Genomic DNA, 26661 nt, shown 5'->3' with positions numbered 1-26661 from the left:
AAGGCCTATAATGAGTTTCCCAAGGCAAAGGCAGGGTAGATCAGCTGCTTCCTCAGCTACCTCCAGGAGACTCTGAATTTGGAAACTGTCTCTCCACTGCCTTTAACCAGCATTGGGGGTGCATACCTCTCCTGGAGATACCGACATGCAGTTAAAACGTATCAGGAGCTCTTAGAGGGAAGTCAAGGTAAAACCAAAATCAAACAAACAGAACTCAGAGAATTTTGCAAGTTAAACATTTCTGAATTGTTCTGCATACAAATATAAATAAATCATAGACCGGATCATTTAGGGGCACAGTCCTCCCTAGGTTAGCCAGAACCTCAGTCCATTCCAATAGCTCATCCAGCCCTCCCTCATCCAACTGTCTGGGTTTGAATTGTAGGGCCTGTGTTTCTGTGGCCAGTGCCTTTCCCCTGCCTTTTGCCCTGATGGTTGGCTCCAGGAAGAGAGGTCCCTTCTCATCCAGCCCTAACACTTTTGTTGACCTTCCTTCTTTCGTGGTCCTGGCAGTACTTTTCTTTCCCCAGAGGACCCGTGCTTCCTGGTCTCAGAAAGCCTATCTCTTTGCCTCTGCCCTAAGCAGCTCCTGCTCAAATGCTTTCCATCCTTGTGGACTGTCTGCAGCCTGCCTTGGCTGGTGGTTAATCTGCCCTTTAGTGAGACTAGTTGTCCTCAGCTGTCACTCTAGCGTGTCTCTGAGTCTCAGTCTCCTTGTGGGGGGTGAGCACTTCTCATCACCTGGAGCATCTCTGCCTGGCATCCCTTCGTTAGCAAGAGGCAGTGTTCTCAGTTCTTCCTGTTCAGATGCTCTCTCTCCTTTTCCAACTGCCCATTAACTTTCTTTTTTTTTCTGCTTTTGAGGAATATTTCAAGCTCTCAATTCAAAATCATAACAAAAACAACTGAGGCCACAACTGACCCACTCTGCTTTGGTTCATTCTGGACCCAGACACCTTCAAGCAAAAGCACCTAGTGCTCTAGAGGGAATGGAAGTTGCTCCAGATTTGAAACAGAATCTTAGAATCTCAAGGTCTTTCATTTGTCTTTGAATTATTCTGTTGTTTAAGGGACCCCCTTTTACTTTTTTTGACGTCTTAGTCCCTTAGTGGAATCGGAGAATCCCGCAAAGCTTCTAATCTCAATGTCAGAAAGTAATGCGAAGTCTAGGATCACTATATGAAGAACACTAGATGTTATCTAACTTTTGTGGAAGTCCTTCTGGCTGGGGGTATATGGGAAATCTCTGTACCTTCTTCTCAATTTTGCTGTGAACCTAAAACTGCTCTAAAAAAATTGTCTTTAAAAAAAAAAAGAAAGAAAAAGGTCCTTTGGTGCCAGATATTGCTGCTTTAAAGAACAACAACAACATATTGAGGACTTACTATGCGGTGAATTGTCCTAAGCATTTAAATTGTATTAATTCATCAAATACTCAAAACTCAAATGAGGTAGGCACTATTATTATGCCTATTTTATAGATGAAGAAGCTAAAACCCAGAGTGGTTAAATAATTTGCCCAAAGATAAGAACCTGGGCTGTCTGGCTGAGAGCCTGGGCTCTCCTTCACTCCGCTCACTGTATTGTCTCTGAAGTTATCACCACAGCCTCTTTAATCACTACCTCGGGAGGTAATCTCTTTCTCCAAAAACTAGGGTTGGGCCTGCTTCCGCAGGGGTCTTGACCATTAGTTACCTTTCTTTTTCTGACATCTTCAAAATCTCATATGCTTTCAGATTTGCACAGCCTCTGTACCCCTTCTTGAAAAAAATTTTCACACAACCTCTGCTGTTCTCTTTAGTCTTTTTCATGTACTCTACTATTAACTAAAAGCCAGACCTTGTTTCTGAATAACTATTTTGAGTTTTCCTTTAACATCCTGAGAGATGAAGGTCTGAGGGTCCCGTAGTCTCCTGTCCTGAGGCTGAGGCTGCAGGGAGGCACTCACCACCGACAGAGGACGACGTGGTTCAGCATGGTGTCTTCTGTGTGCCCGGAGGGGATTGCTGTATCCTCAGACACCCCGGGAGATACTCTTGACCTTATTCAGTAGTAGTCAATAGGTAAACTTAGAATATTGCTAAAAATAACATATAAAGAACCAAAGATGAAAATGCACTTTGAGCAACATAGGACTCCAGGAGTTCTGTTAAAAATAAGTGCCTTCATGCTCAGACGCTTTTCTTTCTCTCCATCTACCCAGCTGAGTACTTGATGCAGTGGATGCATAACTTCGCTTTCATTTGTATCTGTGGGTCAGACCAGGACCATCTGGTCCCTCTAATGAGGGTATATATATATATTTTTCATTCCTGATTGAGTTCCCTGTTGAGATCAGTCTGGTCTGCCTTAATGTGTATGTTTACCACCTGCTGGTGTACGTGTATATTCCTTACATATCCGGAACCCATTGCTTAGCCTTGGGAGTCTCCTTCAGCTGGTGTGACGGGCCTGGGTGGGGTTGAATGCCAAGCCCGTCTGTGTGTCTGCCGAGTCTGATGGGGCAGCTGCTCAGTGAGCAGGGGACTGCACTCTTGTGTACTTACTCTTTGTCTGGTAAGAGGTATCTGATGAATTACTAGATGTATTTGTATTCTTGGCATGCTGCAACAAAGTGCCACACACTGGGTGGCCCAAAACCACAGAAGTTTATTCTCTCACAGTTCTGGAGGCTAGAAGTATGAAATCAAGTTGTCAACAGGGCTATGCTCCCTCTGAAACCAGTAGGATCCTTCCTTGCCTCTAGTACATTCTAGTGGTTTGCCAACAGTCTTTGGTGTCCTTAGCTTGTAGATTCATCATCCCAGTCTCTGCCTCTGTTGTCACATGGGCCTTCTCATTCTGTGTCTCTGTCTTTATGTGGCTCTCTTATAAGGACATCAGTCCTACTAGGTTAAGGGTCCACCCTACTTCATTACTCCAGGATGACCTCATCTTAACCAATACCATCTACACTGACCCTATTTCCAGATAAGGTCACATTCTTAGGTACTGAGGGTTAGATTTCAACATTATCTTTTTGGGGGATACTCTTCAACCCATGACACTAGGCATCACTGTACAGTATTAAAGAACACTTCCTAGACTAAGTCTAGGGGAACTCTACACATTCCTTTCCTGGAAACCAACATTATGGACCCTTCCATCTTGAACATATATTTGTTGAGGTCTTTAACTCTGTACAAAGGACTCAACTCAGCAGACGTGGGAGGAATCTGAACAAGTGGTAAAATCTAAAACCTAGAATTACACATTCCTTCCAGGAAGAGGTAGAGAAAGGGAAGATTTAAGAGGTAGGAGATGGGCTAAACCAGAAATCCAGAAAGTGAGGCATCAAACCATAGGTGGCAATTTATCAAGTTATTGGTGCTGGGAATTCCAGCCTTAGGTAATATGGATTTTCCTCTGGCAAACAGACCACAGCAGTGGCGACTGGGCAGTGTTCAGAGACCCCAAAAGGCAGATATTTATAATCAGGGAGCTCACGGATAAAACCAGAGCAAGGTGGGGCCCCGAAACTTGGGAGCCTGAGCAGCCTGTCAAGATAGGAACCTGGGCACGTGGAGACACAACAGGAACTGACCTAGCAGAACTGTCCGACAGGGGGAGATTCTAGCTCAATAGGGTCCCGTGACGCTAAGTGGGAATCACAGAGCAGGATGCAGATCCAGAGCAGCCCGGCACTAAACCACATGTGGACCGACTTCAGGTCCTACTGCCCGAGGTCAGAGTTGACTCCCTGTAATGGGCAGAGGCCCTTCTCCAGCGTGCAGTCCTGTGGGGCAGCTGTACAGAGACCAAGGTGGAGGGTGAGGAGCAAGAGACCAGGCAAAGCAGGACGTGACCCCTGTATGGAACCAGTTGTGATTTCCCACTGGGCGGGTGCCCCTTCTGTCTAGGTTTGATGAGGACTTCCAAAGACTCTTGTAAAGAGCTCCGAGGAACTTGTTTTTAAAAAAAAAGAAAGAAAAAAAAGAGCTCTGAGCATTATGGTTCAAAAGTGAGACACCTGTTGTGAGCCCTAAGGTCAGGAATCCTGCTGTAAAATATGAGAAAGTCGATATGAGACACAAAAGGAGAGAGAATATTTTATTGTGAAAACTTGCATTGCCGTCTAGATAAATGTCACTCAGAGGCTTGTGCTAATCTTTTTGTTGTTGTTGTTGTTGTTTTTGGGGGGGGTGGATTGTGCTAATCTTGCCCCATGGGAATTCCCACCAGTCTGTGTTGAACCAAACAAAAATGTGATTAACCTTTTATCCCTCAGACTTGGGATGGAGAACACAGGTTTCACCCTGATCTGTTGGTGTATCAGTGTACAAGGCAGCTGGAGAGAGAGCCGTAGACACAGATCTCATCAACCCTGAGGCAAGCTCAGGCAGACTCCAGAGTGTTAGAGGGACAAGGAAGATCAGGTGCTTTCAGCATCTCTTTTTGATTAGAAGCAGGTGAGCTTCTCCTTAGACTTAGGCCCATGCTCTGCCATTTCAGTTTTAGACCATCATTCTTTAAATGAGAGGGCTCTTCCTAGATGGCATGCCTGCAGAGAATGTCTTTCCCATCTAGACCTTTCACGGCTAGGACTTTATCAGAACTATTTCGGACCCTGGTATTCAGGATCCTGGGATTATTGTGTCCACTTGAAAAATGCATCAAATATAAGAGTCAAAGCCACCAAGCAGTGCAACCAGGCATCTAAAGTGACCACGTCCCTTGTCAGTTTAACAGCTACCAGCTATCGAGTGTCTGCCGTGTTCCAGGCACTGTATCTACACAGCTCTAATGTTCACAGCAACCTACCAGGTCGTGTCACTATCTCCCCATTTTATAGATGAGGAGACTGAGGGCTAACTTGTCCAAGGTCATGCAGATAATCCCATGCAGAGCAGGGATCGAACCCAGTCTGCCCAGATCCTATGTGTGCCTACACCTGCCCTCCACCATGCTGCTTTCTGCCTCTGTTATTACTGAAAATACTTAAGTTGTGACATACTAATGTCTGTTATCAGGAACCAAATAAGGATGGGAGGAATAAGTTCTTCTTTCTTACAAAAAATATTAGACAGAATACATGGGCTACAACAGTGAATAAGATCCAGACAAGGATTCTAATCCAATGGAGGAGAGAGGCAAGTGAACAAAGTGACGAGTGCCATTATAGGGGTGAGCAGGGGGACCCCCAGTCCAGGCTTGAAGGGTCAGGAGACACTTCCTGAAGACCCCATCTAAGTTGAGAGCTGAAGGACAAGCAGGAATCACAGCCAAGGAATAAGAACAATGATGATAATAACACGGTAATCGTAGCTCTCACGTACACACTGCCAGTCCTGCCGCAGGTACTGCTGTAAGTGCTTTATACATGTGAAATGTAGTCCCCGAAACAAACCTTTTTCAGGAGGTGCTCTTTTATCCCTGTCTTACAGTTGAGGGAACTGAAGCATAGAGTAGTTAGGCTAACTTGGCCAAGGTCACACAGCTGTCATTGATAGAAGCTGTGAAGGAGTCAGGCAGTCTGGCTCCAGAGCCCTTGTTTTACCAGTGCCTCTCAAGTAAAAAGGTGGGGAGAGGTCGCATGTTCTAAGTCGGGGGAAGCACACGTGCAAAGGGGCACAAGAGAGCAGGGTCGGTTAGAGAGTTGCCCAGGAGTCCAGAGATGGCGTGTGCCTGCCTGCGCTCTCCTCTCGGGCAGAATTCTGCGATAATGACCTGCTTGCATTTTCACGCCTGGGATTAGTCTCCCCAGACACAGAGACGAGTGTGGATCAGGGCTAAGGTTCTCCCAAAGATTTTTCTATTTCCCATATGCCAACCATAATTTATGAGCAAAGCAAATTATACTTAATACCTTTCAGATTACTAGACCCACAAATGCGACGTTTAGGTCGAGACAAGACACCCCAAATTAATGCAACAGCCCACTTTCCACCCAATATCTGTTTCATCACCACCTGTTCCCCCTCATCCTCCATGACCAAGAGCTTTTTCTCCTGTCTTTAACACTTCCAGAAATACCTAGACCTGTTCTTTTGGTATCAATCTTGATGTCCTTGAGGTGGATACTGTTAGTACAGTAAGCAAGAATAGTCCCCAAACTAGTTTTCGGTGCCAGTAAAATCCTTCCTCTTGACCCCATTATGCTCAGCTTTCTCCTCTGCCTTCCTGCTGGATTGGCTCCTTTCCTGGTCAGCTAGCTGTTGAGACCCCTTGCTCAGTGGCAGGGCTCTCACCCTGGTGCAGCAAGAAGAAAGAGGGCGTTTTTCTCAGTTTATACATATGAGAGAGATATTTTAACATGTATATACATAGAAAAAATCTAGAAGGATCTATGCCAAAGTGCTAACAGTGTTTGTTTCTGAGGGTCTGATAAGAAGTCATTAAACATACATTAGTTTTTGTTTGGTCTTTGTATGCCTATATCTCCTAATTTTTCTGTAACTAACTTGTATCATTTACATAATAAAAATAATACCTGGAGTCGGGCCTGCAATGACCACACGCTCTTCTCAAAAAAAAAAAAAAAATAATAATAATAATAATAAAGTTTTGTGAAGAAGAAAGGGAGGCTCATTCCTGCGACAGGCAGGCAGCAGCGCTCCCATCTCAGCCTCCCCCTGTGGCTGGATGGGGTTTGAGCCCCAATGTCTAAACCCTTTACCACAGTCAGCCTTTGCAGCATGGTCACGTACAGGTTGGATCCCTGAGAATTCCTGTTATGTTTCTCACTAGGTCAAATTTGGATCCCTTCAACCAGTACACTGAAGACCAGATCTGGGATGCCCTAGAAAGGACACACATGAAAGAATGTGTAAGTAAAGAACTGACGGAGGGCTTTGCTGGCCTTTCAGGGCTGGAAACACAGTGATGCTGTGGTCACTCTCCAGCCTGCTCTGGCTGCCGCTGTCCAGCCCAGCCTTTCCCTCCACCTCCAGGATGTCTGTGGAGGAGCATTTTAGAGCAGGGCTTCCCAGGCATTTCAGAAAGGGCATAAAGGTTGTTAATATCCCGACCCTCACCTCCCCCCTTAGCCCCCTCCCATGGTCATATTGCCCTTTTTACTATCCATTAATTGAAAAGATATTAATGACAACCACTCAGAATTCAGTAATGCTTTAAAATCAAGTTCTATTCTTATTAACTGTAACAGTACAACATCTTTTTGAAGCATCTATATATGTGTAAGAGATATATCACTTATTGAGAAAGTGTGTGAATGGATTCACAGACCTCTTAGGGTAACTCAGCAGCCCCCCTCCAGGGGCCACAATCTGCAGATACCCCTGGCCTGGAGAAGGGTCTCTTGTGCTCCTGCACACAAGCCCAGGATCTCTTCCGCTGATTCAACTAGATCCACTCTGCCTTCATCACCTTTATATTGGGCTTCCTCAAACAAGTTCACTCGAAGAATAGGTTCTATAGTTTATGGAAAGAAAGGTTTGACAGCCATGGGCCTACAGCTTTGGACTTCAGAAAGAGAGTAATTTTGTTTACCCCATTTCTCATTGCGTGACCATATTTTCAGAACCAAAAATGACAGGCTTTGGGGACGAAAATATTGGAATTTCTGGGACGTTTTGATGATATGAGACTAATAGAATAGTTTAGCTGAAATATGGAATGGCCTAGAAAATGTGGTCCTACTACATGATCATCACACCTGTACCTTCTTTCTAGGTGAGCTAGGTTCTGGGCTAATAATTCTTTCATTTGTTTCAGAATAATTTATTTTTGCCACTGGATTTTTGACCAAATTTAGTTTCTTTTTTTTTTTTTTCTATCTTTCAAAATTTACTTTTTTTTTTTTTTTACCCTTCTAATCTCTACTTCCTTTCTCCCTAGATTGCTCAGCTACCTCTGAAACTTGAATCTGAAGTGATGGAGAATGGGGATAACTTCTCAGTGGGGGAACGGCAGCTCCTGTGCATAGCTAGAGCCTTGCTCCGTCACTGTAAGGTAAGGCAGTTTGGTGGGTGGCAGGGAGGGGGGATCAGCAGAGAAGCGCAGGAAGATGGGAGAACAGCTTTTGCCTGTGGCACAAGGTCCAAAGGCATTCCTGGCTCCGAGCCCAGTGGCACTTCTTAAAGAGTATGCCCAGAGATGTTTCTAAATTAACCTTGACACGATTTGGGTATATGGATATTTTGTTTGCTTGTTTGTTTTTATTTTTAACTTCCCTGAGCCTTCAGTTTCCAAGAGCACCTTGTTTCTAGCCACTGAGTAGTTGTAGTACTGGAAACCATGGATTTAAAACATTTTAAAACTGTAAGACATATCCAGGTCATCAAATCCAGTCCCCTCATTTTAAAACTGGAAAAGGGAGGTCCAGAAAGATTACTGTACGTGTTTAGAGTTACAGAACAAGTGGGGCTAGTTTTTTGTTAGATCAGTATTTCACATATATCCTTTCATTCATGGAAATCACAGCAAACATAGGGGTTTGAAGTTATATCAGTTCTAAACAAAACAGTATTTTTACATATGCGTGTACCTATTTAGAAAAAACAACATATGGTGTAAAATTCAAATCATAAAATACATTTTAGTGAAACCCAGATTAACCAGAATGCTTAAGGAATTGGTCGGATCCCTCTTTTTCTTCTCTTCCCCGGCAGATTTTGATTCTAGATGAAGCCACAGCTGCCATGGACACGGAGACAGACTTGCTGATCCAAGAGACCATCCGAGAAGCATTTGCCGACTGCACCATGCTGACAATTGCCCATCGCCTACATACAGTCCTGGGCTCTGATAGGATTATGGTGCTGGCCCAGGGGCAGGTACTGAGCCCCCAAGGGACCTTGGCTTGGCACATGGCCTTGTCTGGGAGGAAAACTGGGCCCTGGCAGGATTGGGCAGATGGCCCTCTTAGAGTAGTTCTGAGCATTCAGATAAGCAGCCATAATGACTGTAGTCTGGTTCCTTCTGGGTGGGATGCAGCCCTCCCAGTCAAGAGACTGAACTGGGAGCACTCTTACAGGGTTCTCATTATGCTTTACTACCTGTTCTTTTGTTACTTGTAAACAGTAACTTTTTTTTAAAAAGTTATTTATTTATTTATTTATTTTTGGCTGGGTTGGGACCCCGTTTCTGTGCGAGGGCTTTCTCCAGTTGCGGTGAGCGGGGGCCAATCTTCATCGCGGAGCGCGAGCCTCTCACTGTCGCGTCCTCTCCCGTTGCGGAGCACAGGCTCCAGATGTGCAGGCTCAGTGGTTGTGGCTCACGGGCCTAGTTGCTCCGTAGCATGTGGGATCCTCCCAGACCGGGGCATGAACCCGTGTCCCCTGCATTGGCAGGCGGACTCCCAACCACTGCGCCACCAGGGAAGCCCAACAGTAACATTTTGACTTAGGTCAGAGAGCACGTGTACTTAGTAATTCACTCACATGCACAAGAATTTCCCAAAGCTATTGAGGCCAGCCACTATATGTCTGCTTTTTTTGTTTGTTTTTTTGTTTTTTAATTAATTTATTTATTTATTCTTGGCTGTGTTGGGTCTTTGTTGCTGCGTGCAGGCTTTCTCTAATTGCGTTGAGCGGGGGCTACTCTTCGCTGCGGTGCGCAGGCTTCTCATTGCGGTGGCTTCTCTTGTTGTGGACCATGGGCTCTAGGCACGCGGGCTTCAGTAGTTGTGGCACGTGGGCTTCAGTAGTTGTGGCTCGCAGGCTCTAGAGCACAGGCTCAGCAGTTGTGGTGCACGGGCTTCGTTGCTCTGCGGCATATGGGATCTTCCCAGACCAGGGCTCAAACCCGTGTCCCCTGCATTGGCAGGCGGATTCTTAACCCCTGCACCACCAGGGAAGTCCCTGTATGTCTGCTTTTTACAGTCATGTAGTGGCGCCAAACTTCTTGCTGGTCCCAGCTTTCCTACAATCTGGCCCCCCAGCCTTCTTCGTTTCCTGCTATTTCCTTGCAGTGCTGTTGGCTATAAACAATCTTGAATCCCCTAAGCTTTTTCGCCTCTGTGTCTTACTCATACAGTGCCATCTACCTAAAATGCCCTTTCCTCTTGTTCCCTCTCCCATATGGATCTGCTTATAATCTGCCTATCCCTCAATAGAGCCAGTGTCTACCTTTCCCCTTATGGTGCAGGATGTCTGCTCTAGCACCCAACGTCATACCCTCACACAGACAGTCCTAAGGAAGAACACTTTGTCCTTACGCTTGTCTCTTGGGCAGGACAACCTTTCCTAGAAGCACCCTAGGAGATGTCCCCTTCCTCTCCTTGGCCAAAGTTGTATTCCATGCCTTTGCCCTGCAGCAGGGGAGGCTGGGAGAGTATGTGTCCTCTCTCATGGGAGGCAGGTTCTGCCAGCATGTCATTCATTTTCTACTGAAATATAATTTCCAGTGGCCGCCTAGAAGTCCATCACGCGAATGGATAATTGTCTGAGTTGATTATACTGACTTTATACTCACTTCCCTTTTTTCCCCCTGCCAACTAGGCATCCTGAGCTGTTCCTCTTCTATCCATAGGTTCAGATCAGCTTGCACAACAAGATGACATTTGCCTGGTATGCCTTTGACTTGAGCTGCAATTTTTTCCCCTGCAGCTTATAGGACTTTGTTGATTGATTCCTTCATACCCAAGGCTGAAAGAACTGAGCTGTATGTGAAGGAGGTCTGGAGGTTTTTCTCTCTAACCTTTCTCTTAACTAAACCCTGGTTAGTTGAAAAAAAAAAAAAGAACCCATTTGGGCATGACAGGGCTAGTTGAATTGCCACCTTGATTCCATCCTCAGGGGTCTTTGGGCTTTGCCCCTCTTCCTGAGCAGTGGATCCTCTAAATCACCCCATGTGTCCCCGAGTCACATTCTGATACCGTCTCCTTCCTTTACAGGTGGTGGAGTTCGACACCCCATCGGTCCTTCTTTCCAATGACAGCTCCCGGTTCTATGCCATGTTTGCTGCTGCAGAGAACAAGATCGCCGTCAAGGGCTAACTCCTCCCGCCGCCGCCCAAGTCTCTTTTCTTTGGAGCGTTGCCATTCCCTGCCTGGGGCGGGCCCCTCATCGTGTCCTCCTGCCGAAACCTTGCCTTTCCCGATTTTATCTTTAGCACAGCAATTCAGGATTGGCTTGTGTGTTTCACTTTTAGGGAGAGCCATATTTTGATTATTGTATTTATTCCATATTCATGTAAACAAAATTTAGTTTTTGTTCTTAATTGCACTCTAAAAGGTTCAGGGAACCGTTATTATATATGTATCAGAGGCCTATAATGAAGCTTTATACGTGTAGCTATATCTATATATAATTCTGTACATAGCCTATATTTCCAGTGAAAATGTAAGCCGTTTATTTTATATTAAAATAAGCACTGTGCTAAGAACAGTGCAGATTCCTTTCTATCATTTTTGTACAGTTTGCTGCACTAGAATCTGGTTTCACTATTAGACTATAGGAAGGGTAGCATATGTTCTTCCCCAGCTGGTTGTTTCATGGTGCCGGGTTTTCTGGGTGTCCAAAAGGAAGGCGTGTGGCAATAGCGGGCCCTCCAGTGGCCCCCCTGTCGCCTCCCCAGCAAGCCACTCCAGGGCGGGGTGGAGCGGGGGCCACTGGAGGCCACGCAGAGCACCGTGAATTCTCAGGGCTCCTGCTTTCTGTCCTGTTGTCACTTCACTGTTTCTGTCGGGAGAGCGGTGGGGCGAAGTCCCAGACCTCTGTTCGCTCCCTCCGTCGGAAATGAGAGTCGCCGAGACGTTCCTCAGTGAGGGGGGAGTGTCCTTCCTGCTTTCCTCTTTTTCGCTGCTGTTTCACAACAAGCATCGAGTCTGTTCCCAGTGTCCCACTGCCTCAGGTTCCTAACGCTGGCCACTGCACAGAGCTCTCCGGCCCCTCAACCCGTTGGTTCCGAACCCTGGAGCCCACTGCTGCTTTTCCCGGTGGTACTTCTTCCTTTGCCTTCATTTGCCCCACGAGCCCACAGTTGAGTGACAGGGTTCAGGATTTTGTGGGTCTGTTCCCCTTTCTCCCTGTGGTCGCCGCAGAGTCTCTTCCTCTCTCCAGAGTCTGCGACTTAAAGCAGCTCTTGCTCATCAGTGCCTCACACTGGTGTAGAAGTTTTTTGTACTGTAAAGAGACCTACCTCAGGTTCTGAGTGCCGTGTGGTTCGGTGTGTTCCCCGCAAACCCCGTTTGTGCTCTGGGGCCAGTAGCTCAGGTGGGCGTGGTCGCTGCTGTCATCCGTCCAATGGTCAGCGTTGCATGTTGTGACCAACTAGACATTCTGTCGCCTTAGCATGTTTGCTGAACACCTTGTGGAGGCAAAAATCTGAAAAAGTGAATAAAATTATTTTGGATTTTCTAAAACTCTCGGTGTATAAAATAATTATCTGGGAGGGGAACAAGCGTCTTTGAATGGCTTCGGAGTCCCGGAGCCTCGGATCTGAATATTCAGCTGTGGAGTGACAGATGGGAGGGACCAGTAGCAGAGCTGGTTGGTTGCAAGGGGCGTGGAGCCCCGCTTGCCTGGAATCGCTGCGGCGGGCCTTAGTCCCTCCAGCCTGTGTTCCTGGGCATGGTCATCAAATCAAGCGCCTGTGCTGCTAATAAGAGGGGTGGGGAGTGGGACGGGATGTGGTAAGATGGATGGTTGTGGTGAAATACATTTTAAATGAAGTTCGTTGAGGGTTCTCAGCAATTCAAACAATATAATGGCCCTTTCAGCCAATTCATTCAGATTAACTCATTGAGAATTAAGTGCCCATTCGAAAGGGTACTCATTCTAGAGTTTCTCAATATCTCATGTTGAATGCAGCCAAGAAAGCGGCATTAAACTATTTGGTATTGGTTCTGCTGAGTCATCAGAAATCATATCATAAACCCAGCCCTTTTTGTAAACCGGTGTCTTGAAAATTCAGGGGTTTGGCTGTTAAGTTAAAAATTCAGGGCTTCCCTGGTGGCGCAGTGGTTAAGAATCCGCTTGCCAGTGCAGGGGACACGGGTTCGAGCCCTGGTCCCGGAAGATCCCACGTGCCGCGGAGCAACTAAGCCCGTGCGCCACAACTACTGAGCCTGCATGCCACAACTACTGAAACCCATGCGCCTAGAGCCCATGCTCCTCAACAAGAGAAGCCACCGCAATGAGAAGCCTGCGCACCGCAACGAAAAGTAGCCCCCACTAGCCGCAACTAGACTGGGTGCAGCAATGAAGACCCAATGCAGCCAAAAATAAATAAAATAAATTTAAAAACAAAATTCAGTTCCTCAGTTGTCACATTTCAAGTGCTCTTGTAGCCACATGTGGCCTGTGGCTACTGTACTGGACAGCGCAGACATAGAACATTCCCATAATTGTGGAAAGTTCTGTTGGACGGCACCAACGTAAGCAACCACTTTTTTGGATGCACTGGATTTACCCTCCAAGAAGGGTAACAAAAATATCGTATAATACTGCTTATATGTGGAATCGAGAAAGATGGTAGAGATGAACTTACTTGCAAAGCAGAAATAGAGTCACAGATGTAGAGAACAAACTTATGGTTACCAAGGGGGGAAGAAGTGGGTGGGATGAATTGGGGGATTGGAACTGACATATATACACTACTATGTATGAAATAGATAACTAATGAGAACCTACTGTATAGCACAGGGAACTCTACGCAATGTTCTGTGGTAACCTAAATGGGAAGAAAATCTAAAAAAGAGTGAATATAAGCACACGTATGACTGATTCACTTGCTGTACAGCAAGAAATTAACACAACAGTCTAAAGCAATTATACTCCAATAAAAATTAAAAAAAAAAAAAAAGTAACAAGGTCAGCAGAAGGAGCCCTACGTGGTTGTCCTAGTCAAGCTCACTGCTGCACGTGACACTAACTTCCCCTCCTTCAGTTTTGTTCTTTCATCTCTTGGGTCTCCTCCCACCCCTGTAACCTGCTTTGTCCCCTTAAAAGGAGGCATTTCCCTGCCTTTTGCCCTCTCCCTTTGCTCTCCTTGCCTGGATTCTTTCACTCCCACCAACACAAACCTTCAACTGTGGGCTTGACCTCTCTCTTTAGTACCAATCTCCGCTGCCTGCTGGGCGCATCTCCCAGGCCCCTCAAACAGCTTCTTGCAAATCAGTGCTCCCTGTCTTAATTAATAGCCCCTCTGACTTCCTTAAGTCTTTCAGGCTAGAAGCCTTGAGTTATTTCAGTTCTCCTGCCCCTTCGCAGTAAATTTAGCCACTTCCAGGTCCTATGCATCACCACTACCACCTATGCATCACCAGAATATGGCGGTGCTGTGTCAGTTCTGCACAAAGCCCTTCTGTGGCCTAGCAGCTCCCACTTCCTGCCTCTTGGAAGCCAACCACCATGTCAGCAGTGCAGCTATCTGGAGACCAGCATACCGTGAGGTTTACAAAGCACATGGAGGGTTCCTGGAGGATGAGAGACTGTATGGAGATGGAGTGAGGCCAGGGAGTACCGAGACATCAGACATGTGAGTGAAGAAGCCATTTTGGAAGTGAAACCTCCAGCCCCAGACATCCCAGCTGATGCCACGTAAATCAGAGATGAACTGGCCAGCCTGAGCTGTCCCCAGATTCCTGAGCAAAATAAAATTTTTTTAAGCCATTACATTTTGGGGTAGTTTCACAACACTACTGAGGCATCCATCACCCAAAAATAGCCAGTGTTATCTTGTTGTATTCTTTTCTTTTTTTTTTTAACAGGTTTTTTGTTTGTTTGTTTGTTTGTTTTTGGCTCCGCCACGCAGCATGCAGGTTCCTAGTTCCCCGACCAGGGATCAAACCCTCACCCCCTGCGGTGGAAGCACGGAGTCTCAACCATTGGACCGCCAGGGAAGTCCCTGGTTGTATTCTTTCTTTTTTTTTTTTTTAACATTTTTATTGGAGTATAATTGCTTTACAATGGTGTGTTAGTTTCTGCTTTATAACAAAGTGAATCAGCTATACATATACATATATCCCCATATCTCTTCCCTCTTGCATCTCCCTCCCTCCCACCCTCCCTACCCCACCCTTCTAGCTGGTCACAAAGCACCGAGCTGATCTCCCTCTGCTGTGCAACTGCTTCCCACTAGCTATCTATTTTACATTTGGTAGTATATATATGTCCATGCCACTCTCTCACTTTGTCCCAGCTTACCCTTCCCCCTCCCCGTGTCCTCAAGTCCATTCTCTAGTAGGTCTGCGTCTTTATTCCCGTCTTGCCCCTAGGTTCTTCGTGCCTGGTTGTATTCTTTATAGCTTTTTCTAAACATGTATTTTTTCTTTTTTAAAAAATTATCAAAAATACTATGTATGCATTTTTGTTAGAAATCCAAATAACACTTAAACATAAAAATGTAGAGAGTAGAAATGCATCTTAATCACTCCCTACAAAAAAGGCAACCACTGTTAATAATTTGATCTATATTTTTCCAGGCAATTTTTAAAAACACATAACAGCATTATTCATTTAAAATATAATTCAGGGACTTCCCTGGCGGTCCAGCAGTTAGGGCTTGGCACTTTCACTGCCATGGCCCCAGGTTCAGTCCCTGGTCGGGGAACTAAGATCCCACAAGCCTCACGGCATGGCCAAAATAAAATAAAAGTCATTAAAAATAAAATTAGGATAACTTACATATACAACTTGTATGATCTCAACTAATATATTATGAACATTTTCTCATGTCAAATATTCTTCAGAAACATGATTTTAATAGTTTTATAGCATTTTCTTGTAGAGATTCACTTATTTGTTTCATTCAAAAAGTATTTATTGAGCATCTAGTATAAGGCAGACACTGTTCTAAGAACTGACAGTATCGTAGTGAATAAAACAGGAAACATCCTTGCCCTCATGGAGTTTACATCCTACTGGGAGAACAGGCAGTCAGTAAGATATATGGAATATTAGATAATGATAAGGACCAGGAAAAAAAAAAAAAGCAGGGAAGGGCATCAGAGGGTAAAATTATAGAGAGGCTGTCCAGTCTCACTGAGAAGATGACTTTGATGTGCTTTTTATATGAACAATCCAATTTTTTTTTTTTTGGTTGCACTGGGTTTTAGTTGTGGTAGGCAGGCTCCTTAATGGAGGCTCATGGGCTCCTTAGTTGCAGCAAGCAGGCTCCTTAGTTGTGGCATGCAAACTCTTAGTTGCAGCATGCATGTGGGATCTAGTTCCCTGACCAGGGATTGAACCCGGGCCCCCTGCATTGGGAACATGGAATCTTATCCACTGCACCACCAGGAAAGTCTCTAAACAATCCAATTTTGATGGATATTTAGGTTGTTTCAGTTTTCATTTTTCCATGTTGTCTTTAAATTTGATTTTTAAAATATTTATTTATATATTTTTGGCTGCGTTGGGTCTTCCTTGCTGCACGTGGGCTTTCTCTAGTTGTGTCGCGTGGGGCTACTCTTCGTTGCGGTGTGCGGGCTTCTCATCGCGGTGGCTTCTCTTGTTGTGGAGCATGGGCTCTAGGCGCGCGGGCTTCAGTAGTTGTGGCACACAGGCTCAGTAGTTGTGGCTCGTGGGCTCTAGGCACGCGGGCTTCAGTAGTTGTGGTGCACAGGCTTAGTTGCTCCGTGGCATGTGAGATCTTCCCGGACCAGGGCTTGAACCCGTGTCCCCTGCAATGGCAGGCAGATTCTAAACCACTGCACCACCAGGGAAGTCCCTAAATTTGATTTTTAAAGGCAATTTCCACATCACCATTCTGTCCTCTCACAGCTTATAATTCCCTGAGTCCAAGTAGATAGTCAGAGTGTGCTAACTGCTGTAACAAGCCAAGCTTTCAGCAGCTTATCACAATGACCCCACCCCTGTCACAGAGCAGTGTGGTGCTGGGAGGGGGGAGTGAGAGTCACTCGTGAACCCAGGCTTTCTCCTTCTGGTCATTCTGCCAACCTCTAGGCTTGAAGTCCTCAGCCAGATCCTCTGTGTGGGCTAGTAAACCAGGGAAGAAAGAGCATGGAATGGTGAACAGGAAGTTTTTGTGGGCCAGACCTAAAGATAGTATATATTGCTTCCACTCAAATTCCACTGGCTAGAACTCACTTCTGTAGCTGCACCTAGCTGCAAGGGAGGCTGGGCAATGTCTAGCTGTGTGCCCAGGAGGCAAAAACTGCTTTGAGGACAAAACAGCTTTGGTGAACATCTAGCCACCTCTGCTGCAGGGAATTAGTGACCCGTTGGAGCCTGTTTACAGGTATAGAAACAAAATACTAGTCCCATAAAATCCTCATGTCTATTTCATAATAGGTATTAATTTGTTGTATTTTAATTAAGGTTTTAAACCTAATAAGCTTTATAACCTATCAGTGTTGTCACCTTCAACACGGAAAGAGAGTACTCATATTATCTGAGCACCTGTGTGCCAAGCACTGTGGAGGCGCCTGCAATATGACCTTATTTAATTTTCTCCGTTATTGTACTAGGTAGGTGTTCTTAAACACATTTTGCTGATGAAGAAGCAGGTCCATGAAGATTAAGTTCTCTCAGGTCACATATCCAGTACGTGGTAAATTACATAGAATTCAAACCCAGACAGTTTGATTCTAGACTTCTAGTGGTTCTCTTGCATCTTATGACCTCAGCCTCAGTTGCTTCAGGAATAAATGCATGTGCTGGACCAGATGGTCTCTAAGATTTCTTCCAGCTCCAGTTCTGATTAATGTGGATCAACAAATATGTCCTGAAAAACCTGGGTCCTGGTAACCTCATTTGAAGCATAGCTCCAGAACTGTGTCCATCCCTCCTAGCTCCCACGAGGGAGATGGTGTGTATTTGGAGGCAGGGGGTCACCTCTTTTCCTGGGATCTTCTCCCTATCCTGCTGCTGTCTCTGGCCTGGGCTCCGGCAAACTCCCACCCACCCCCTCTGGTGGACTCAGCATAGGAAGACCAAGCCAGCTGCTGCCCGAGTGAGAACTGTCAGAGCTTGGAATTGGTCTCCCACAGCTATGGTACAGCCGCCTTCCTGAAGAGGAGCCCCATCACCCACCCAGGACTGGCCCAGTGCCAGCCAGGGAGGACTGTGGGCACACGGTTGCTGGGGCCAAGACACTCACCTTGCTCAGAACAGTTCTAGGGGCTGAGGGACACTGTCCTGATGAACCTTTTGTGTCCTTGACAAAGAATCTAGTGGGCTGTGGTCCTGGGGCCATTCTGTCCACTGATGACAGAAAATGTGTCAACGGGCCCACTTGGGGTCCTCCCCTACCTCATCCCCATGGGCCTATGAGAGAGGCCTTCCCTCCAAGCTCTCGCTTCTCCTTCCCATGTTATTGACCCAACTATCTCTTCCCTCGCAGCTTCCCAATACCTGGACTCTAGCTTCCTCTGGATTTTTTCCTTTCCCCCCAAAATATTTATGGAGCACCCATTAAGTGCTGGGCACTCTGCTGGCCACTGGAGACCAAAAACAGACACATGGAGCTCACGGCTGAAAAAGAAGAGAGACTGAAACAATGTGCTCTCTGTAGCTGTCTCTTTTTCTCTCCCTCCTTCCTCCTCCGTGATTCTCCGCTCTTGTTCCAAGCAGCCAGGCTCTCTCATGACTGGGGAGGTGCCTGGACCCGTTCTGGCCTGGGTTGTACAGACACCCTTTCCTCCTTTCGGCAGTGTTCTTTACCTTGGGGTCATGCGTTCTCACCTTGGGTGTGGAAAGGTCTGAAGGTCTAATATAAGGATGTGAACCCGGGGCTGGTGCTAAAAGGCCAAAAAGGCCTCTGGGCCTTGGGCCACCCTGAGACCGGCCACAGGAGTTCTCTGCACCAGACTGTCCAGACTAACCCACCAAGCTGCCTCACAGAGGGCAAAGCCTTGAAGCAATCAGTGGAAGGGTTTTTGCCTAGAGCATCCTTGGTGGATATTTCCTTTGGGAGCCTGGCAGCTGGTCAAGATTGTAGGTGCTCGGTCCTGGCCACCCACCATGTGATACAACTGCTGGCATTCATAGTTAGATAAGCAAAACAATGTTTGACTAAGAGATGTGATACTACCCATTCCTAGGTATGATCGGATTCTCCCTGTAAATCACACCACCCTAGGCGAGCCATTTTGTACTTACAGAAAGACCGTCGCTCCTCTGGTTTCAATTCTTTGTCCTTGGTCAGTACTAGAGTCACTCTCAGAAATGGACCCATGAGGAAAGCTGCTGCTCATCTTCCAGAAAATCTCTGTTGACAACTTTGTCTACTAGATAATAGTCCACACAGTAAATCCCTTTCAGAATTTGCTATTGGGAAAATTCTCTGCTTCTCAATGGGGATTCTGGAACACGTGGTGTCTCCACTCTTATTCTTTTTTTTTTTTTTTAATTTTTATTTATTTATATTTTTATCTTTGGCTGTGTTTGGGTCTTCGTTTCTGTGCGAGGGCTTTCTCTAGTTGCGGCAAGCGGGGGCCACTCTTCATCGCGGTGCGCGGGCCTCTCACTGTCACGGCCTCTCTTGTTGCGGAGCACAGGCTCCAGACGCACAGGCTCAGTAGTTGTGGCTCACGGGCCTAGTTGCTCCGTGGCATGTGGGATCTTCCCAGACCAGGGCTCGAACCCGTGTCCCCTGCATTGGCAGGCAGATTCTCAACCGCTGCGCCACCAGGGAAGCCCTCCACTCTTATTCTTAAGCTCAGGCACTGTAAGTACGTTTGTCTCCGTCTATTTCCAGGGTCCTCCATAAGATTTTGGGTCTTTCCTTTTGACTGTTTAAAATATATTTAATATTTTTAATGAAAAACGTCCATAAATCTTGTTTGCATAAGAGGAATAGGCTGAGTATAACGAAAACATCGTTCTGGTTTGATGAATAATTCAACTACCCCCGGAGCTCCGTGAAGGCAGAAGGTGTTGGGTGTGGGTGTGCCCGTGCGCGTGGGGAGGGTGTTGGCTGCCCTCTGCCGCGCTCTTCAGACACCAAGCCTCCTCCTGAGCCCTGGGGTCCTACTCCTGGGGCACAGCAGTGGCGCGCGGGAGTGTCTTTTGTGGCCCCACTCCCCCTCTCAAACTGGGGTTGAAAGAGAGCCACTCCCTGTGGGAACTGGAACGCTCAGCAGAATTCTCAATGCCGAGATCTCATTACAGTGAGACATCACATCATCATTTCCCCGCCTGCAAAGCCTGGACACTTTCGGAGTCGGAGGCTGTAGGGTGTTCATGGGGAGTGGTCAAACTGGGATACTTTGGAGAATGAAAGAGGCACAATTGATGTTATAATGTGCAAAGCATGACATGTCCTTTAGGGCCGGCCGTTGCCCCAGTTGCCTGGGTGTGGTCTCTGAATCTGACCCTCCTTCAGTTAGGGATCTGTGGGTCTCCCAATCTTCCCCAGAAATAGCTCCAGTTCTTTGGGGACTTCATCTAACTGTCCGGAGGCCACCTGTATTTTTTCCCACTCACTCCCAGGAGGCATAAGGCACATTGTGCAAATTCAACACAAATGTAAGAAGTACAAGTCCCTCTCTTTGTTCATGTGTACGGAAATAAATTTAGGGGCCTCTCCTCCCTCACCTCTTCTTATTTCTTTTATCTCTAGTGGTCTCCGTACCTCCTTATTTTTGTCTCCTCCCCTTCAGAGTGGAGGGAGAGGTAGGGGTGGGGCTACAGATAGCCCAAACCTTGCTGGAGTGGGTGTGGAGTGGAAGTGAGCACGGATTAGGCCCAGGTTTGGGTAGATCTAGAGGTGGGAGGAAGCAGCCTTTTATCTGGAATCCATCACATTGCAGGGAGCAGTCTATTTTGGAGAATACCTCCTGCCTGGGGCACAGGCCCCTTGGTTGAGGCTCTGATATGCTGTCCATAGCCACTGTTTCTCCAGGGGCCACAGAAGGGGGTCCCCCTGGATGGGGGAGAGGAGAGAAAGGAGGAGTGGAAAAGGCATCTCAGTTCTGAAGAAGGGGCTCCTGGCTGCAGCATCAGACAGGATGCAAAGCCAGACCTGGGACCAGCCTGGGCCCTGTGAAGGAAGATTCTACAGCTGCATCAGAATCTCTGGAAGCATGACTGGCTCAGGGTTTCTCACTTTCGTTTTTCTCTTGGCCTTTAGTAAGCTCCCTTTTGAGTATGTTGGCTTGTCCCAGCTGAGAGGCAGCTGGGGAAAGAGAAAACTGAACTTGGAGACAGAAAACCTGGGTTAGAATTATAGCCCTACCACTTTCTTGAGCAAATCAGTTCACCCTTGCTTTCTTCATCTGTAAAACAGAAGCAATAATGTTACCCAAAAACTGGGTTCACCTCCTGGTGGGTGTCGAGCCAAAAGATGCAACCAAGCCAAAGAGCAGGAGAGGAGAAGGATTTATTACTCGCAGCAGGTAAGGAGAACACAGGGATCTTTCCTAAAGCAGTTTCTCCCCAAACAGCAAAACTGGGGGCGTTTTAAGCTAAGTGCAGATGCATATTCATAAAGGGGCCTGGGCGGTCTACAGAGTCCAAGCTTTAGTTGATTGAAGTCATGAGGGTCAGAAAAGGTCAACATCATCATCCCTTAGGTTCCAGTTGATCTGGTGGTTGAGCCCTTCAGGCTAATGTTTACCGTCGTAACAGAACTGGGAGTCTTGACAACTGATATTACCTTTGCTATTTTTACTTCTCTTGCCTGATAACAGCTGTTTGTTTCTGCATTCTTTTGTTCCCTTAAGATCATTAGTTATTAACAATCAAGGGCCAGCATTGTGGCCAGGCTTAGATTACAAAATGGCTTAGGTCAAAAATGGCTTCTTTTATGTCCAGAAAGCCAGGCTTGCTTGGATTTCTTTCTCCGGGGATCCCCTACCTTACCTGCTTATAGTAACATCCATCACAGTGTCATAGAAAGCACTGGTTTAGGAATTTGATGGGCAAATACCTCACACAGGGCAGGTGCTCAGCCAAGACATCTTTAGTTGATTTGAGCTGTTCCTAGAGGAATAGGAGATAGGGGTCTGAGCTTTGTCCGCCCTTGGCTTAGAATTCTAACAAGGAAACAGGGAGCCCTATGGCCTGGGTGGTGATGGTGGCTGGAATCATAAGGGGACCATCTATGAAGGTACGACTTGAGAGTGGGCTACCACAGGATCAGACACTCTGCATGGGGACTTCCCTCTAGGTGGGAACCGTGTGGCCCACGTCCACCATCTTGCTGGGGAGGCTACACCTCACAGTGTAACACTGAGGGCCTTGGCCAAGCAACAAGGAGGGGGCTAGTGCCCTGGGGCCTCTGTTCCAGGTCCTGGACCTGCCATCCCTGGAATCTGATTGCAGTCTGGCCCTGTGTGCTGTGTGTGTCTCTCTTCCAGAAGCCACATCCCACCCTCAGGAGCCAGAGGGAGGGGAGGAAGTTTGTCAAAGTTCAACACACTTAGGAATGTTGACCAGGCAAGTCTCCCATTAGGGGAATAAATTTCTGTGTCTTAAAGAAAAGGCTTCAAATGCTATATCTGATTTTGAGGAGGCTCTGAGAAACATTCCTACCTAGCCAAGATACCCAGAATGTAGCTGGACCCGAATGAAATGTTGTCAGTGGGTCACAAGACAGATGACCGACCCATCTTTCTATCCTACGACAATCTCCCAAACCAGAGTCACCATCACAGCCACTGCCCAATTCCCTGCATCTGTGCAAAAGCCTCTACTAAAACCCTCATGACTGCCAGCACCACCCACCCCAGCCATCCCCAGAACACCATCCTCATGTGCTCAAACCACCAAAACCATCTGAGTTAACTCAAAGGCTGCAACGGTGTACTAGGTTACATGTGAGATATTCCAAGGTCCTCCCACTGCAGTGGGGGAGAGAAGGGGGTAAAGCAGAAGTCTAGACGTGTGTGGAAGGACCACCATGGAGGAGCTCTCATGCAGTGGACACTGGTGTGCTCACACAGAGGAAAGTGAGCCATGGGACTGGCCTGGGGGGCCACCAGGTCCTTCTGTTAGTAAGTCCACATTACCTAATGGCACCTTGGGACTCTGAGCGATCGGGTGACACTGTTGGAGAAACCCAAAGAAAGGGAGACATGACACCTGCCCTTAGGACCTTGTCATATTGTGGAAGAGATGGAGTGGACACCACGTAGTTAACAGAGCCAAGGCAAGGACCACTGTGGGAGACGGTTGGGGTGTTTGGAGGTAGTGGATAGAGACCGGTGAGGTTGGCTAGAGAAGCATTTCAAGAAGTGTAGGCTCTTAAGCAACAATTTGAGGAAGAAGGAACATGACATGTTGGAGAGGGGAAGGCAACTTATGAAAAGTGGAAGCCAGCAGTTTTGTGGAAATTGCAGCAGTAACAGTATTTGTACCAGCATGTACATTATCCACAAGCACTTTCATCTCACATTGTCTCAGCTCATCCTCCCAACAGCCCTGTGAGGGGAGGATCCTTGTCATCACATCCAGGTGAGAGAGGCCTTGAAGATAGATGGAACTTCTAGAGGAGGAGACATGGGGGAAGGGCCTCCAGGCAGAGGGAACTACATGAGCAAAGGCATAGAGATGGGGAAGGACTGGCTGTGTGGATGGAGAGATTAGTGCAGGGTTTCCATATGCAGAGTGAAGTCTGAGAACTATTCATCAGTTGATGGACCATTCATCATTTTTGGCTGTTATGAATGATGCTGCTGTGAACACTTGTGGACACGTTTTGGTGTGAACATATGTTTTCATTTCTCTTGGGTATACACCTAGGAGTGGAACTGCTGGATCATGTGCTAATTCTATGATTAACCATTTGAGGAACTGCTAGATTGTTTCCAAAGCAGCTGCACCATTTTACATTTTCTACGGGATTTCTTGCCCTCCAGCTTCTAATTGGATTTGACCAATGGGAGGCACATTACATTACAGACATCAGAGGGTAGAGCAGAGTGAGGATGAGGTATTTATTTTCTGCAGGATTGCCATAAACCAGCTGCATCTCACTAATGAAGGCCAGAGCTCTTGTCAATGATCCACCGAAGTCACTGGTGGGTCTCCACCAAACTAGGGGCTCCAGGCTCCTCTGCTGATGTCTCTGTCCCTTGGCTTTTTAAAAAATTGTGGTAAAATATACACAGTATAAAGCTTACCATTTTAATCTTTTTTTTTTTTTTTTTTTTGGCCACACCGTGCAGCTTGCAGGATCTTAGTTCCCCAACCAGGGATCCAACTTGGGCCCCCTGCAGTGCAAGAAAGGAGTCCTAACCACTGGACTGCCAGGGAATTTCCCACATTTTAATCATTTTTAAGTGGACAGTTGAGAGGCATTAAGTGCGTTCACATTGTTGTGTAGCCATCACCCTCATTCATCTCCAGAGCTTTTCCATCATTCTGAACTGAAACTCCACACTCGTTAATCGATGCCCCTCTCCTCTCTCAGCCTTGAGTGGGCAGGGCTCCCCCACGTGGCTACCCTGGAGCACTGCACCGTGCCTTGTGGTTCCACTAACTCCTGCCCACACACCTTTGTAAATCTCTCTTAACCAATCTTCAATTTACTCAACTTGAGTGTACCATTTATCTCCCGCCACACCTGGTACAACAACTCTCTGACGCAGTGCCTAAAATTATCATCACCATTGTACAAATGAGAAAACCAAGGCAGGGGGAGGCTGAATAACTCGCCCAAGGTCCTCGCCTAGTAAGGGGAGAACTAGGATTTCCACTCAGCAATCTGGCTCCAGGACAGCTGAGATAAAAGCAAAGGCTACAGAATGTGACAACTGACAAACACGAGGATCCCGGGCAGGTGAAGAGTCCAAGCTGACCAGACGCTGGAGCGGGGATGGGGGTGACTGGGAGGCTGGTGAGGCCTCCAGAGAGACTGTTTAGCACCTGGGCAGAGGGGAGCAGGAAAGATGAGCCCGGTCTGCATCATGCTGAGCCAGAATAGCGTATCCCGAGGGGAGACACCGCCGCTGCCAGTGGTTGCCCCATCCCCGCCGAGCTGATCCAGGCGGTCGGCTGAGACTCACAGGAAGAGGCCGAGAGGACCTTGACTGGGGTTGAGCTCCATGGGCCAGAGGTGAGGCTGCTCTGGGAATGAAGCTCTCCCAACCTGTCCCAGGCCGGGGCCCTGTGGCCCTGCTGAGTAGCCGGGCCTGGGTGTGACTGGCGTGACCAAGTGGATTTACTCCACTGTGAGAAGACTCCTGGGATTGCCTCCCAACATGACACTGCCTGATTGTGCTGGGATAACAGCAGAGGTCAGATGGCGCTGGAGAGGAGGGTGGCCGGACAGAGCTAAAGAGAAGGCCTGAGCGCAGCCCAGGGCTGGAGGCAAAGGGGTGAGGGACGTGCAGGCCCGAGATGTTCTCCCTGCTCAGCGGGCTGGCTTTACTGGCTGTCTCCTTCCTGCTCCTGAAACTTGGCACCGTCTACTGGGAAAGGAGCCGCCTTCCTCCTGGTCCTTTCCCCTTCCCCATCCTTGGAAACCTATGGCAACTAAGCTTTCAGCTGCACCCAGAGACACTTCTCCAGGTAGGGAATCCGTCCTGAGTTGGACGTCCTGTGCCCTCTGGAGGGGTGGGCACACGGACCCTCCCTCTCAGCCCAGGGACACTAGAAGAAAGGAACTGGGCTCAGACACGCGTGGGGGGGGTGAATCCTGCACCTGCCACTCACTTGCTCTATGACCTTGAGCCTCAGTTTCCTCATCTGTCAAATGCAGGGTTGTTGGGAGATTGCAAACATTGAATGTAAAAACTTTGCACAGAGACGTCCCTGGCGGTCCAGTGGCTAAGGCTCCATGCTCCCAATGCAGGGGGCATGGGTTTGATCCCTGGTCAGGGAACTAGATCCCACATGCCACAACTAAGAGTTCACATGCCACAACTAAGACCTGGAGTGACCAAATAAATAAATATTTACAAGAAAAAAAGAAAAAAACTTTGCACAGAGGTCACCCAAGAGGATTCTGCGGCAGAGCTCCACTGCCAATGTAATGAGGTGGAGAAAACTCTTTAACAGGACTCTGCTCCAGGAGAGCCCTGTTTGTGGCTGGAAGGAATTTTCTGAAAAGCCACTCGGGATGGGAACTGGGGACAATGGGACCCCCGAGGGCACACTCAAGTAGCACTGCTACACCAGGCCCCCTTCTAGGGTGGGTGGATCCCACCAGTGGGAGGGTTTTGTTGCCCTGAGTGGGGGGTTTGAAATCCGGGCCAGAGCTGAATTATTGCTGAGAATTGGAGGGCAGGAGACAATTCCCTTCCCCATGACAATGCTCAGCTCTCATCAATGTTGACTAAGAATTTTATAAAATTCTGGTTGAAGATTCTAGATGACCATGATCCCCAGGCTCCTCATGTAGTAGGAAAAGCACGGCACTGAGAGTTGGGAGACCCGGGTGTGGAGCCCTGGTCTTTTGCTTTCTTTTTTGGCCTCCATTTTCTTTCTGTTTTTCTTTTTTTGGCCACACCGTGAAGCTTATGGGATCTTCATTCCCTGACCAGGGATTGAACCCGCGCCCCTGGCAGTGAGAGCGCCAAGTCTTTTTTTTTTTTTTTTTTTTAAATAAATTTATTTATTTATTTATTTTTGGATGTGTCGGGTCTTCGTTTCTGTGCGAGGGCTTTCCCCAGTTGCGGCGAGCGGGGGCCACTCTTCATCGCGGTGCGCGGGCCTCTCGCTGTCGCGGCCTCTCCCGTTGCGGAGCACAGGCTCCAGACGCGCAGGCTCAGTAATTGTGGCTCACGGGCCTAGCCGCTCCGCGGCATGTGGGATCTTCCCGGACCGGGGCACGAACCCGTGTCCCCTGCATTGGCAGGCGGATTTCTAACCA

General features: G+C 47.4%; 1 protein-coding gene across 5 annotated transcripts in view; it reads left to right on the top strand.

Annotated features, from left to right (window-relative positions):
* ABCC5 (ATP binding cassette subfamily C member 5) overlaps positions 1-11344 on the top strand; it is a 197558-nt gene extending 186214 nt beyond the window's left edge. For all 5 annotated transcript variants that reach the window (XM_057546143.1, XM_007195330.2, XM_007195331.2 and 2 more), the window contains 4 exons: positions 6727-6805; positions 7837-7950; positions 8610-8774; positions 10835-11344. In XM_057546143.1, coding sequence (XP_057402126.1) covers positions 6727-6805; positions 7837-7950; positions 8610-8774; positions 10835-10936 — 460 coding nt within the window. In that variant the 3' untranslated portion in view covers positions 10937-11344. The remainder of the gene's footprint in view (positions 1-6726; positions 6806-7836; positions 7951-8609; positions 8775-10834) is intronic.
* Positions 11345-26661: the final 15317 nt, after the last annotated feature.

This window comes from Balaenoptera acutorostrata, chromosome 4, assembly GCF_949987535.1.
Source record: "Balaenoptera acutorostrata chromosome 4, mBalAcu1.1, whole genome shotgun sequence".
NCBI lineage: Eukaryota > Metazoa > Chordata > Mammalia > Artiodactyla > Balaenopteridae > Balaenoptera > Balaenoptera acutorostrata.
This window is presented reverse-complemented; position numbering and strand designations above follow the sequence as displayed.